The sequence below is a fragment of the Hippocampus guttulatus genome, chromosome 21, assembly GCF_054856545.1.
Source record: "Hippocampus guttulatus isolate MCC_2025c chromosome 21, RoL_Hgut_1.0, whole genome shotgun sequence".
Taxonomy (NCBI): domain Eukaryota; kingdom Metazoa; phylum Chordata; class Actinopteri; order Syngnathiformes; family Syngnathidae; genus Hippocampus; species Hippocampus guttulatus.
The window spans coordinates 12684331-12698121 of record NC_141281.1 but is presented as its reverse complement, the minus strand read 5'-3'; the positions used below and the strand labels follow the sequence as shown (position 1 = coordinate 12698121).

The 13791-nt window shown below is 42.4% G+C and overlaps 1 protein-coding gene across 1 annotated transcript in view; it reads right to left on the bottom strand.

The window, feature by feature from the left end:
* map3k22 (mitogen-activated protein kinase kinase kinase 22) overlaps nucleotides 1-13791 on the bottom strand; it is a 45713-nt gene that overhangs the window by 19802 nt on the left and 12120 nt on the right. The window contains exons 2-4 of the mRNA XM_086101927.1: nucleotides 10914-11000; nucleotides 10561-10605; nucleotides 1563-1672 (exon numbers count right to left, since the gene is read on the bottom strand). Coding sequence (XP_085958053.1) covers nucleotides 1563-1672; nucleotides 10561-10605; nucleotides 10914-10932 — 174 coding nt within the window. The 5' untranslated portion in view covers nucleotides 10933-11000. The remainder of the gene's footprint in view (nucleotides 1-1562; nucleotides 1673-10560; nucleotides 10606-10913; nucleotides 11001-13791) is intronic.

Below are 13791 nucleotides of genomic sequence, written 5' to 3'. Positions count from 1 at the left end.
GCAAGTCTCTTCCTGCTCGCAGTTTGGTTATCCACGCACTTTATTATTACTCATTAGCTATTTGTCACGACTGCATCTTAACGCAGACACAAAAAAATACTTTTTTTTCCCCAATTACAGCGGTACCTCTACTTACAAACGTCTCTCCATGTGAAATTTTCAAGTTACGAAACGTCTCAACGGGACAATATTGCCTCTTGTTACGAAAGAAATTTCAAAATACGAAAAAGGTAAAAATACGGTATGGCCTGCGACTCGCAGCTCCGAGTTTCCTGAACGCAACATACTTAGAGCTGCTCTGCCATTGGCTATTAGTGACCATGATGGTGGCATCCCATCGGCGAAGAGGGACCTCTACCGTATGTTTCGTTTAGAAAAAAGTGTTCACCAGTCGGGCGATGGCTCACTATGCTGATGTTTGCCTTGGATAGTTTCGAAGGATTGTTAAAAGCCGACAAAAGCAAACGCCCTTGGACCAGTTCTTTAGAAAACGCCAGGCAAAAACCACTCCTGAGGGAGAACATGGACTAAAGAGGGCAAAAAACAATGAGGACGCATTTTAATTCTTAACCATCTTTGTTTTTTACATGGTGCACAACTCTCATTTATTGGGCAATAATTTGTTACATATTTTGATGCATTTTTAAGCGTTAGGAAACATTTATGTCTGAATTGGGGGGGGGGGGGGGCTTGGAACGAATTAGGGCATTTACATGGAAAACGCGTCTCTACTGACAAAGTTTTCACGTGAACAAATTTCTTCCAGAACCAAATTCATTTCATAGAGGTACCGCTGTACAAGCATGTCGGCCATGTTTGCCCGCCATCTTTGTGGAGTGTCGTCTTTTTATTTTATTTTTTCAGGATAGCATGTCAGCCATATGTGTGTCGTGCTCATTTTACGCCAAGCTTTGTTTATCATTATTGTTTTTGCAAACGACTGCGCACTGCCAGCAAAGCGCGTCAACCATGTTTGTGGAATGTTTTGGGTTTTTTTTCTCCAGAAGCCACGTTTGAGGTGAGCAATTCGTCCGCCATATTTGTGGAATAATGTTAGCAGTGAAGCATGGCAGCCAAGTTTCGTGAAGCGCACGCTTCGGCCACGTTGGCGGAATGTTGTTTGCGTAATAGTTGCGCAGTGCTCACGGAATGTTGTAACGTTGTTCTCGGTGCACTTTTTTTCCACCATCTTTTTTTGGAGTCTCATATTCAGCAAAGCGCGTCATGCTTGTCTTCCGCGTTCCGCGCGATGTCGGCCACGTTTGTGGAGGATTGCGCTCGGTTGAGGGTCAGCCATGTTTGCGGAATATTGTTCAAGTGTCGCGTGGCCCGCCAAATTTCGTAGGGGATGTTTGCGGAGATTTATTTTCACTCAAGCACGCCGGCCGCGATTGTGGATTCGGTGTGACAGCGATCCTTGTGGAGTATCGTTTTTCATCAAAGCATGGCCATGTTTGCGGAGTGTTGTTCTTTGCGTAGCAACTTGCCATATTTGGTGTATAAGGCAATATAAAGTACAACCGCATGGGGGTTTTTTTTCCCTCCGCATCATTTCGTGTTACCTGTTTGTACAGCAAGGTCCTGCTTTTGGGCTTGTGGCTGTTGTGCTGAGTGTAGCAGCAACCCAGGGCTGCGAGGTCCTTCATGATGGAGTTGAGTGCCTCTTCGTCATCTAGGAAAGCCAAGGAAGCACAACAACGGAGTTACACGCAAGTGGGATCTTGCACTGCAGAAGAGGCAAGCTGACATGACCGGACAGTCCTCTCCCGCTGCACACGACATTGCAAATTGACTTGTAGTCAAACTATTATTAGACACGCATATGCTTTGTTGAAATCACCGGCTGGAATACACGAATGGGACCGGACCGCGTACGCACGAAAGAAGTTTCAGGGCGAGACGTCCAAGCAAACACACCTTTACATTTTTTCTTGCATTGAGTAACGTCAAATTTTTATTGGCATGGGATGATCTCGATCAAAGTTCGCTCGCCCGCACGCCTCCCACGCAAGACAGAGTACACGCATAACGGCAACAGCAACGCAAGCACTTTCAAAAAGCGTGCAAACTCATAATTATCTCCCATCACGTGTCGGGAATTATGATGCGGTTTTCTCCGCCTACTCCAATCGATTACGTATGCAGTTTTTGTCATTACATCGCAACGGTGAGAAAAGCGTTGCATGTTCAGGAGCAGCCAAGTTTAGCCCGGGTTGTTCGTGGAAGGTTTAGAGTGTCTTTGCCATATAACAGGGCTCTCCAAATCTGGTCCTTGAGGGACACTATCCTGCATGTTTCAGATGCTACCCTCCTCCATCGCACCCGATTCAAATGATCGGGGTCATTATCAGGCTTCTGCAGAGCTTGCTGGTGAGCTGTGTGCTATATATATATATATATATATATATATATAGAAGCTTCCTGGCCTCTGGTAGAGGACTCGAGCTGAATGAGGGGTGAGACGAGGATTTAAAAAAAAAATATATATATATATTATATATACTGTATATACTTTATTTTTATGACCGTATTTTCTGCACTATAAGGTGCTTCCGATTATAAACCGCACAAGACCAATGAATGGCCTTGCATCATAAGGCGCATACTAGCTACAATAGTGGCTCCGGTTGCTCTATGCATCCCCTAGATCAGGGGTGGGCAAACTTTTTGGCTCGGGGGCCGCATTGACTTTTAAAATTTGACAGAAGGGCCAGGTCAGCACGAGCTACGGTACATTAAAAAAAAAAAACTGCATTTGTTGACAGTCCATATCAAACATCAACAGAACAAAAGCATGAACGTACGGTATTAATATACTTTTTTAAAATGACGACAGTGTTGTTGATGACCTCTTTTAGCCTGTGCATCGCTGCAGATGGGTTGTGATCAGACCAGTAGAAGTAGAGCGATACAGAGTGTCCTAGGTGGTCGAAAAGATCCCCCCCCCCCTGTGTTCTGCAACTTCAAGTCAATGCGCCACCTGGCGGTGAAATGTCTGTCATTACAAGTCCAATTGAAACAAATGCAATCATTCACATCGAACCTTAATTGCGGACCGACCTTCGGCGGGCCGGATTAAAAAGACCAACGGGCCGGATTCGGCCCGCGGGCCGTAGTTTGCCCACCTCTGCCCTAGATGATGCTACGCCACAGGAATACAATACAATACAGTACAGCTTTATTTATACGCAGCTTTCACAATCGCTGCGCTTCTAAAAAAAAGCCATCGGAACTGCTCACACACACGGAAATAAAAAATAAATACAAATGGCATTACAAAACAATAAATGAAAGACAAAATTTATGAAGACAACTGATTCAACAAAAAGGCACACAAACCTCGTGGACTCAGATCCACAAGGGGCTAAATATCCCCAGAAGTCTTGCTTGTCTCCTACTTCCTTTGTTTAGTCAGTCGTTAACTATGCTTTTGGTATCATCGTTGTTTCATAATGGCCTCGCAGAGCTTACAAAGTAGTTGTCTGTTTGAGTGTGTGTCGGCGACTGCACATGTCAATTTGTGTCGGGCAGAACTCTTTTAGGTTACAATTGGTTCCTGCAAATAATCGCCACCGGATGGCATAGCAACACGAACACCAAAACAATTCAATGGGGAATGTAAAGAGAGTTTCAGTCTCTTTATATTAGGCGCATCGGATGACAGGGCGCACTGTCGGCTTTGGAGAAATTCGAATGCTTTTACGTGTGCCTTATAGTGTGGAAAATACGCTACTTTCGCTTTTTGTTAGATTGCGCAAATGATGGCGACTGAAATGAACTTTTGATTTCCTCGGAACCTTTTCCACGATTTTCCCCTATTCAATACAACGTATTATTTCCAAATATTTTCTGTATTTCTTTTTCTCTTTCCCTTTTTTTTTTTTAAACAAGTGTTCATTAAAGCATAGGAATTTGTTCCAGCTGAAGAGAAAGTAGACACGTCGAGCAGCACTCTCTCAGGTTCACAAGCACGGGACTTTAATCGACGCAATTATGCCAGTGGGGCTCTTAAGAATGTTCAGAGGAGCTTTGTTGATTCGCAGACGCCAAGCACGCACACACACTGTAAGCAACAGCACCGGCAGGAAAGACCGCATTCCTTCTAATTAAAAGAGCAGACATTCACAACGCATTGGGTGAGCGTTCTCGGATGCCGTGACCCACAAAAGAACGACGTTCATGTTTAAGTGGAGACAAACCAAGCAATCAAGTGCACTGCGCCATTGGGAAATGTAGTGTTTAATAAATTAATCCTGACAGATTTAAAGCGATCGGTTTAGTTGAACAAGAATGTGGTACAAATACTAGGCCCGACCACTTCAAGATAACGACTAAGAACAACATTGCTTGCATCAAGTGGAAAAATCACCCAGCTGGTGTCCGGTCATAGGATTATTTTGATTGCGGGGGAAAAAAAAGGATCACTCATTGTACGTTTTTCCTAATTGTTCTTCAATTTTTTTCCATGACTCCTTTTTTTATTGATGAATATTTTTTATTTATTTGTATTGCATTGGTTCAATATTTTACTTTTTTTTTTTGCGCAACTGTTTTTTCCCCCCAAATATATCAATGTTTTAATATTTTGTATTTGTTTCCCCATTATGTTTGTTTGGTCAAGTATTTTGGTTCCATTTGACTTTTTTTGTGTTGAATTGGTTTTATTCGGCAATATAAGATAAGATAAGATAAGAAAACCTTTATTAGTCTCGCAATGGAGAAATTCCCAATTCACAGCAGCAAAGTTATGAAAGGAAGAAGTAGAACAACAAAATATAGGAGCTGCTGGAAAGGCAGCCACTCTCGCGGCGCCATTTTCAAGTCAAAATAACAAAAATAACACAACACAACACATAGGACACGGACAGTCGTGCAATCTTCACCACTTTTCTCCATGCACTTTGTTGTCTGAAGCAGTTCTAGATGAAAGAGGAGAGGATCAAAGTGTCCTTTCACCAGTGGGTCAGAGACGTCATGCTGAAATGTGCACACGTCTGCTACAAGCTAAGTTTTGAAAGCAAACACGAAGCTGTAGCGTCCATTGACGAAAAGAGATGAGTTCACTTCTCCCGTCCCACGTAATCCGCTTCAAACTCCAAGCCGCGACTCCCAGTTCCAAATCCGCGCTAACGCTCCTTTCTTCTCATCGTCGGCTCCTCAAGACTTACATCCATCCGGCCGCGGACCGTTCAACAGCACCCATCTCTCCGCTGAACAAAGCGGGGCTGTGAAAAATGCTGCCCATATGTTGAGTATAGCAGCCATTGTATTCTTGTCTGATATTTTGTGTTTTTGCATCATACTTAATATCAATCATACTCATATTGGAGACATTTTCAGCTAATGTTTATAGTATTAACTCATTCACTACCAAAGACGTTTTTAAACGTCTTTTCAGACTTGGTCCAGAATTGGCTGGTACTGAATGAGTTAATTTCATATATGCGACTTTTTCTAATAACACGAATACAAATATTTTGAATGATATATTTCATCTTCCAACCTGTCTGACATCCTCCGATTTTGTATGTTCTAAAAGTATTTTCTCTAATATTTTGTATTATATTGTCACATTTTTACAAATTGTATTTATTTTTATATTTTAATGACGGTCTCATATTTTGAATTATTTCCTGCACTTGACATTTTGTTTGTCAAATATTTAGATTTTTCACAATAATATTTTGTATTCCTTAAAATGTCTATTTTTGTTGAATAATTTTGCATTAATGCATTTAAGACTTATATTGAAAATCTTTCTTGACTTTTATTATTTCCTATTATGTTTGCAGTTTTACATGACGATTTTTTTATATATTGTGTTTTATAATATTTGTGTGGTTTTCTTTTGGTCTGCTATTTCTTTTTATCAGCATTTCCTGTCATACGTTGAGCTTTATTGCTTTGGAGCTCATTAGATTGTGAAAGTGTGCCGAACGTCTTGACTTGTGCCACTCTCCTTCGCAAAAAAGTGCCAATCAAGATATGAACTTTTTTCATCCTGTTTCGTCAGCAGTCCTGGCGTACGCCTACTTTGATCCCGCATCGCACGTTTTTTCAACGTTTAGACAGAAACCATAAAATGATAATGCCGTAGCAAGTTTCCGCTCGTGATGACAAGATGCGATTAGTTGATCCTTTCCTTGTTAAAGCGGAAGATAGCGATAAGAAACGGTGATAGCACATACGACGACACAGCCGGCATAGCGCAGTCTCGATTACATTCTGACTATTTACAATGTAAGCCCAGGCTTCAGCACCAGTGGCATGTCGAAGTGGAGTCATGTCAGGAAGTGAGTCATTGCGTCTGTCCAGAATACAAATTATTCCACTTCGGGAAATTAACTTTTTTTTTTTTTTAATCACTAAGACACGGATGGACACGGGGGGGAAAATAGCTTTCAGATTTTGGATGTTGTTGTGCATTTGTTTGTGCCGAAAGCAGAGATCTAGAATTTGTTTCTTGCACTAACAGCAGAGTGGCTCTAGGCTGCCACGTTATTGTCATTTGTGCTGTTGAGGCACTGTTTTATGTGGCAGTTACATTTTGACAATAACATACATTTGAGTCTTTCTGAAGGAGCGTCAAGAAAAGCCACACAAGGCGATGTTCGCGGCCGTCTGTCTAGCTGCCATGAATACCAGAGGCTAAGTCTTGCAGGTGTGTTTGTGATGTTTTACACGACATTAGTCGTCTATATCGGCGATCCCCAAGTTTTTTTGACCTACGGACCGGTTTGATGTCAGACAATATTTTCAGGGCCGGATACATACACCAAAATATTGATTTGATTTGACCGGCATGAAAACCGTGGTATTTTCGACATTAACATCAACAATAAACACAAATCACGACACGAAGAACGTCCTATATGGCCGCAACACTCTCCGGTCGCTATGGTAATTTTTAAACATGCCTTCAAAATAAGTGCATGAAAAATACAAGTCACCATCGCCGCATATTATGAAGAGTGGGCATCTCCCGTTGAGATAAATATATTAATATATGTTATATAAATATATATTAATACAATATATAAATATATTAAATAGTACTGTCTATTAAATGTAGCCTTCTTTTTCTTACTTCTGTCTCTTCTGGGCCTTTTCCCTTTCCCAAGGAAACTTTGCAAAGACCTTTGTTTTTTTTACTCATTTTGCTAGCTCCTGGGTTTCATTTTAGCGGTAACCTATCATGTGACCAAGAAGCGCGCCTGGACCTGTGTCAAGAGTGACATACTGGAGACGGATGTAACAGAGAATCCGGTCGTTTTTCATCAGAAAACATCTTTCAAATTTGGAAATGAATAAAACAAAAGTAATGCATAACTTAATGTATTCTTTTGGTGTGGCCCGGTGCCAAATGACCCACGGACCGGTACCGGTCCGCAGCCCGGGGGTTGGGGACCGCTAGTCTCTTTCATTTTACAGGAGACGGTAAATGTTCAAAAATGAACGCCGTGACATTTATTGCCGTCTGTGAATTTCAGAGAGTTTCTCATTGGCCGCTGTTCATCTCGGTGTTGTTTCAGCCTGAGAACCGCACACCGCACTGTGCGCTCGCAGTCAAGGATACAAAACAAACAACAGAGGCCTGCGCGCGCCTCTGCGTGTTGTGTGTGCGGCAACACGTTTTGAAAGAAACGCACGAATGATGAAATGGGATGACAACTTCGTCATCCGTGGGGTGCCGGCGGGGGGCCACGGAACGCTTCGCCCTTTGCTGTCAACACTTCCGAAAATAATCGGGATTGCCTTTGGGAAAGTAAACGAGCGTGGCGTCGGCATCATCTCGCCAATTCGGTCCGAAAATCCGAATGAAGAAGGTCGTCCACCGATAGACTTCTAAAGCGAACCCCTTTTGACAATAAAGGGCACTGAGTGTGGGTAGATGTAGAATGCTATGTTAGCTTCTTGGCGAATGCTATTTTTTTTTGCAGGATAGTATACTGAGCTCGATGACATGACAAACATAGCCTGGTCAAAAACCAATGATCCTCAACAAGCATTTTCCACACTGTAAGGCACTTCGTACTATAATGAGCACCTTCAATGAATGGACAATTTTAAAACTGTTTTCCTATATTGGGCGCACCGCATTATGAGGCGCATAGATTAGAATTGCTTTCACAACCGCCGCAGCTGTAACAACGTGCCTTACAGAACATTTAAAATACTACGTCCAAGAAAACAGAATATTGATCCATATATATGGCGCACCAGATTATAGTGAATGCTTTTGGCGCGCCTTATAGTGTGGAAAATACGGTATTTTAAATTATGTAACATACAATTTTGTAGGATTTGTTTAAAAAAAAATACATATATATATATATATATATATAGATAGATAGATAGATAGATAGATAGATAGATAGATACACACACACACACATACAATATAAAACCATAAAATGATATGCGCACTGAAATAATTAATTTTAATTCTTTATGTTACAAAAACAGCATGTTTGACAAGAAGAAGCAAATGAAGATAGTTGGCTCCATTAGCATCCCACGCGAACCCTAAACCTCCAATTAGCATAAACTGTTTCTCAATTGGCATTCTTGTCCAAAACCCTTTTTTTTCCAGGTATATTTTTTTAACTTGATGCTTTTAGGGATGACCACATGAGAAAAGGTTATACTTGACAAAAAGGAACACTGAGTTTAGATGATGGCTGCTATATTGGCTTCTCAAGCTAATGCTAACTCTTTTCAAACTAATAATGCACTCCTGAATCTCAAAGCTTTTTAATGTAGTAACATGCATTCTTTTGTGTCAGGAAAACGAGGCCATGACCATAGAAGTATGAATATTAAATAAAATCCTCACGTGATGCTTGAAAATGGTGCCGAACTTTTTGTATGTTTTCCTTCCAAAATATCTTTTTTGCATGCTTCCGTTTTGCATATAAATGACATGTTGGCTCGCTAAGGCGAACTGCCATCTCAGAGGAACGCTGGGGGGGACGGGGGGAATTCTGCTGCCAAGGAAGGACAGCGTCAATGTGACCCAACCGCTCTTTCAATGTACTGCAATGCACATGAACGCTGATGCTGTTTCTCACGGGTTTCGCAAAAATGTCAACTAGCATTGGAGGAAGGGATGGCGGGGCTCCCAGCTAGCATCATTATACAACGGAGGTCGATTGCTTCAGCATTGCATCATTGCTCTGCAAGTTTGTCCCCCCCCCCCCCCCCCCCAGGATTCTAGTTACCAACATTCAGGAGGAAAATGTGTCCTCCCAAGACCTCTGGTGACTTGGATCGGGCTCTCTGTGACTCGTGGTTTGCACTTGACTCAATTCTTTTGTGCTGTTTTAACAAGACGGAAAAGACAGACTGCTAATTTTGCTTCTCACACTCGCTGACAATTTGACAATTGGACTAAAAGCTGCCATATGCTTGTCATTCGCAATCCAAAAGTCGTGTTTTGTGTACGTTATGACATTTTACCACAACATGCCTTTGAGTGCCTTTGAAGGAGAGAAGCTGGAGACTACTGTTAGCTTCTCATGCTAGCAATGTGTACCAAATATATATGCGCGTGTTACGGCGTTACACACTTTGCAAGAACTTGCATTGGAGTCCATCTGAAGGAACACGGAGTGAAGATGCAGACGACAGTGTTGGCTTCTCACGCTAGCCGCCAACTAGCTATATGCTGCCATATGACTGTTTGCTTTCATTTCACCACCGAAGTCGCAATGCTAAAACAGCAGCTTATAGATTTAACAGAGCTGTGACTTGCAAGCATAACAAAGTGTGCGTGTGTGTGTGTGTGTGTGTGTGTGCGCGCGCGTGCGAGGCAGAGAGGCTGAATAAAGACATTGAGGGGATTTCCTGGTGCCGAGTGACACATCATGGCGAAGGCATCCGGCAGGATTAGCAGCCTGAGCCACACTTGGACTCACGTCGGTTCCACACACACAAGCATGCGCACACGCACTCTGACATTCCCACATGCGAACACACGCACACCCACCCACACGTGCACGCACCACACACACGCACACACACACATACATACGCAGTCGAAAATGCGGCCCTACAAAAATTGCACTTTGCTAAAAAAAATCTCAGTAGCATGTTTGAAAAATTAATGGTTGACGATCAAGTATGGCTCTGATGTAATAGAGAGTGTGAGCATAGTTAATGTTCAAATAATTTGTAGTATTCCTGCAAGTGATTTTTTTGGAATAATAATTAACAATGCGACTGGTATATTACAATTTAAGTAGAACTGGGAGTGTTCTTTGGAAAACCATGCGGCAAGTTACTACTGTAGGCTTTTACACAGTCCAATATTGTAGAGCACTATTTTCTTTTTAAAAGAAAAACATCGTCATGTTTTTGTGGGGTTGGAACAGAATCACATTTCATATCAATGAGGAAAACCGATGTGCAGCTCAAGTGACTTGAGCTAGTACAAGCTGGTACGGAGTGAATTGAACTTGCAATTCTGGCATTAAATGGGAATTGGCCACTTGGTCCTGCAGTGTAAATGCAGCTTTCGAGGGACGGGGCCGCTATGTGAGGAAATGCAGCAAAACCTACCTTGTAAGTTCCTGGGCTGTCGGAGTCCATTTTGGAGACCGTCATCTGTGGAAACAAGGCAGGGCCTAAACATGCTTGTTTTAGACTGCTTGGACAAAAAAAACACGATATTGATCTGAATATTTCAAAGCTTTCAAGTCGAAATGGTGGAAATACACCCACATACTTTACGGACTTCCAAGTTCATAAAAAGGAGGGAACATTTCCCAAAACAATGTCGTAAAAACAAAACGGGCCATCTGGTGCTGCCGCTTGTGCACTTAGCTTTTTTTTTTTTTAATGTGTTATTTTCTTTTCTCCCGCCAGAGGAAGTGTGAGGAAAGGTGCGCTCTCGCTCGTGCACTGCCACTCACCCATGTTTACTGTCATCATCAGGAAGTGGCCCCGGTGAACTCGAGCGCGGAGCTCAACTTCTCTCGGCCGGCGGCGGACACTTCACCCTGCAAGACAGAAACACTTTTTCAGCACACACGCGCATAAACGAGAAGTGTGTTTTCGACGAATGCAAAAACAGGACGCAGGTGGTACTTTCCGCACTTTCCACCAGATTGGCATATGATCGCTATTTAACCAGGGATCGCTCTCGTGTGAATCGCGTATCCTTTTTGACAGTCAGGCTGGTTGCGGAATCCTGTGAATTCCCCGCAAGTCTTGGTCGTTTCCGAGAGGCGGCAGAGGAATTGTGGCGTGTTTGATGTTGCTTCCAAATCCTCTCCTACCCTCCACTACCGACAACCCCCCTCCGCCCGAGGGTGTCACAGTGACATGCACGGAGTGCTCCGGTATCCCAAAGGGGCGTGAAACAAAAGGACGCAGAAGACAGGTGACAGTGATGAGGAAAAGTGTGGTGATAGCCATCCATTCATTTTCTATCGCCATTGTCTTCATTAGCCCATAAACTGGAGGCTATCTCAGCTGGCTTGAGAGACAGAGTACTCTGGTTGCAGGGCCAATGCAAAGATAATAAAATGGCAAGTTTTGTTATTTACAGTGGTACCTCTATTTAAGAACGTCTCTTCGTACGAAATTTTCAAGTTTTGAAACGCCTCAATCGGAAAATATTGCTTCTTGTTACGAAAAGTAAAAATACGGTACGGGCAACTCGTCGCAGATCCGAGTTTCCTGAACGCAACGTACTTGTAGCCGCTCTGCCTTTGGCTATTACCAAGCATCATCCTGGCATCCCATTGGCTAAGAGGGACCGTATATCCTACCGTACGTGTCTATGTGTGTAGATTGATAAATAAATAGATATGCATCTATGCAGCATCCTAGTCTAATTGTAACATGGATTTGTTACATATTTTGATGCATTTTTATTTTTTAGAAAACATTTATGTCTGAATTTTGGGGGGGCTTGGAACGCATTAGGGCATTTACATGGAAAACGCGTCTCTACTTACAAAATATTCTAGTGAACAAATTTATTCCAGAACCAATTAATTTCCTAAGTAGAGGTACCACAGTACAGTCTAAACATAGAAAAAAAAAACAAGACCAAGATTACTTTGACGTAGATACCACACCTAGCGCCTCTGATCAAGTTCATCTCTTCAAGCAATCACTCATGCTCAATTTTCGGTCAAGCTAACGTTTGTGTTTTTCGATAGTGTCGGAGGAAGTCAGAAAACATGCAGTCCACACAGAAATACAATAGTCAACATTCAAACCTGAACCTCAGGATGATGGTGCAGATGTGCTAACCACTACCGCGATGTGCTGCCTCCCAAGTACAATATGACCAGTGCGATCAATTAAATATAATATAATTTTACTTTACTATAAATTGGTTGAATACCGTTTTATTTTCTGGGGTTTTTTTTGTATGTGTGCCAAAATTAAATATGCTTCGTTTCAGATTGTGATGATTTTTTATCGGCATTTAACTCATTCACTCCCAAAGACGTTTTTAAACGTCTTTTCAGACTTGGTCCAGAATTAGCTGGTACTGAATGAGTTAATATATTTATATAGATATGAATACAAGTAATTATTTCAAGTGTTCAGGAATTAAAGTGTTGGCTGCCGGTCTAAGGATGGCATAACGCGGATGTCCAACACTCAGACTCAGACTGTGCTCAACCACAAACTGTTGCGGTTTTGGAGCGTCTCTGCAAGATGGTCAAGAACTTGGAGAAACTGGAATCCGTGCTCAAATATTGACTGAAATCACGGATTTGGCTGATCGGCGCCACTAAAGAGAATAAGCCACGGACTCAAGGCTGTCTTAAATTCTTGGGCAGCCTGCTACCAAAACAACATCTGCTATCTCGACCTTCCCCTGATGAAAGTACGCACGGGAGCTAGTCCCCCACCATCACCCCCTCCCTCATACATTCCCTTGTTTCACCGTCTTCATTGTTTATGTCTTGTGACCTGTTGTAACTGTCATATGCTTGTGCAGGAGTTTTTTTGCCTCACTCAAATTATCCTCAAATGAGGGTAGTTCGAGCGTGGGGTTTTTTTCTCCCCCTCTCCCTCCCTTGTGGTTTCTTTCTGACTTTCGGGTTGAGTGAACGCTGGCGCGTTTTGGCTGCCGCTGCTCAACCCGTATTGTTTTGTGTTTTTTGTTATTGTAAAGTGTCCTTGGGTGTCTTGAAAGGCGCTTATAAATAAAATGTATTATTATTATTATTATTATTATTGACCTGTTTGCAGTGTCACGAAATAAAGGCCAAGTCATAAAAAAATAAAATAAAATGCCAGTCAATAAAAATAAAATGCATCCATCCATTTTCTGATCCGCTTTATCCTTACAAGGGTCGCTGGGGGTGCCGTCTTCGGGCAATAGGCGGGAGACACCCTGAACCGGTCACCAGGCAATCACAGGGCGCACAGAGATGAACAACCATCCGCGCTCACACTCATACCTAAGGACAGTTTAGAGTGTTCAATCAGCCTGCCATTCATGTTTTTGGAATGTGGGAGGAAACTGGAGTACCCGGAGAAAACCCACGCAGGCACGGGGTGAACATGCAAACTCCACACAAGAAGGCAGAAGCCGGGATCGAACCCACGACCTCTTCACGGTGAGGTCAACGCGCTAACCCGAGCTGCCCTAAAAATAAAATAAAACTTTGATGAAAATATTTAACATCACCGCATTCAATTATTTATTTCTAAATTTGGCACACACACACACACCCCACCCCCATTGTTAAAATACTACTTCAAGCTTCACAACAAAGGTTTTATGATGGTGCTCTGGAAAAAACCCCCCCATTGCATTTG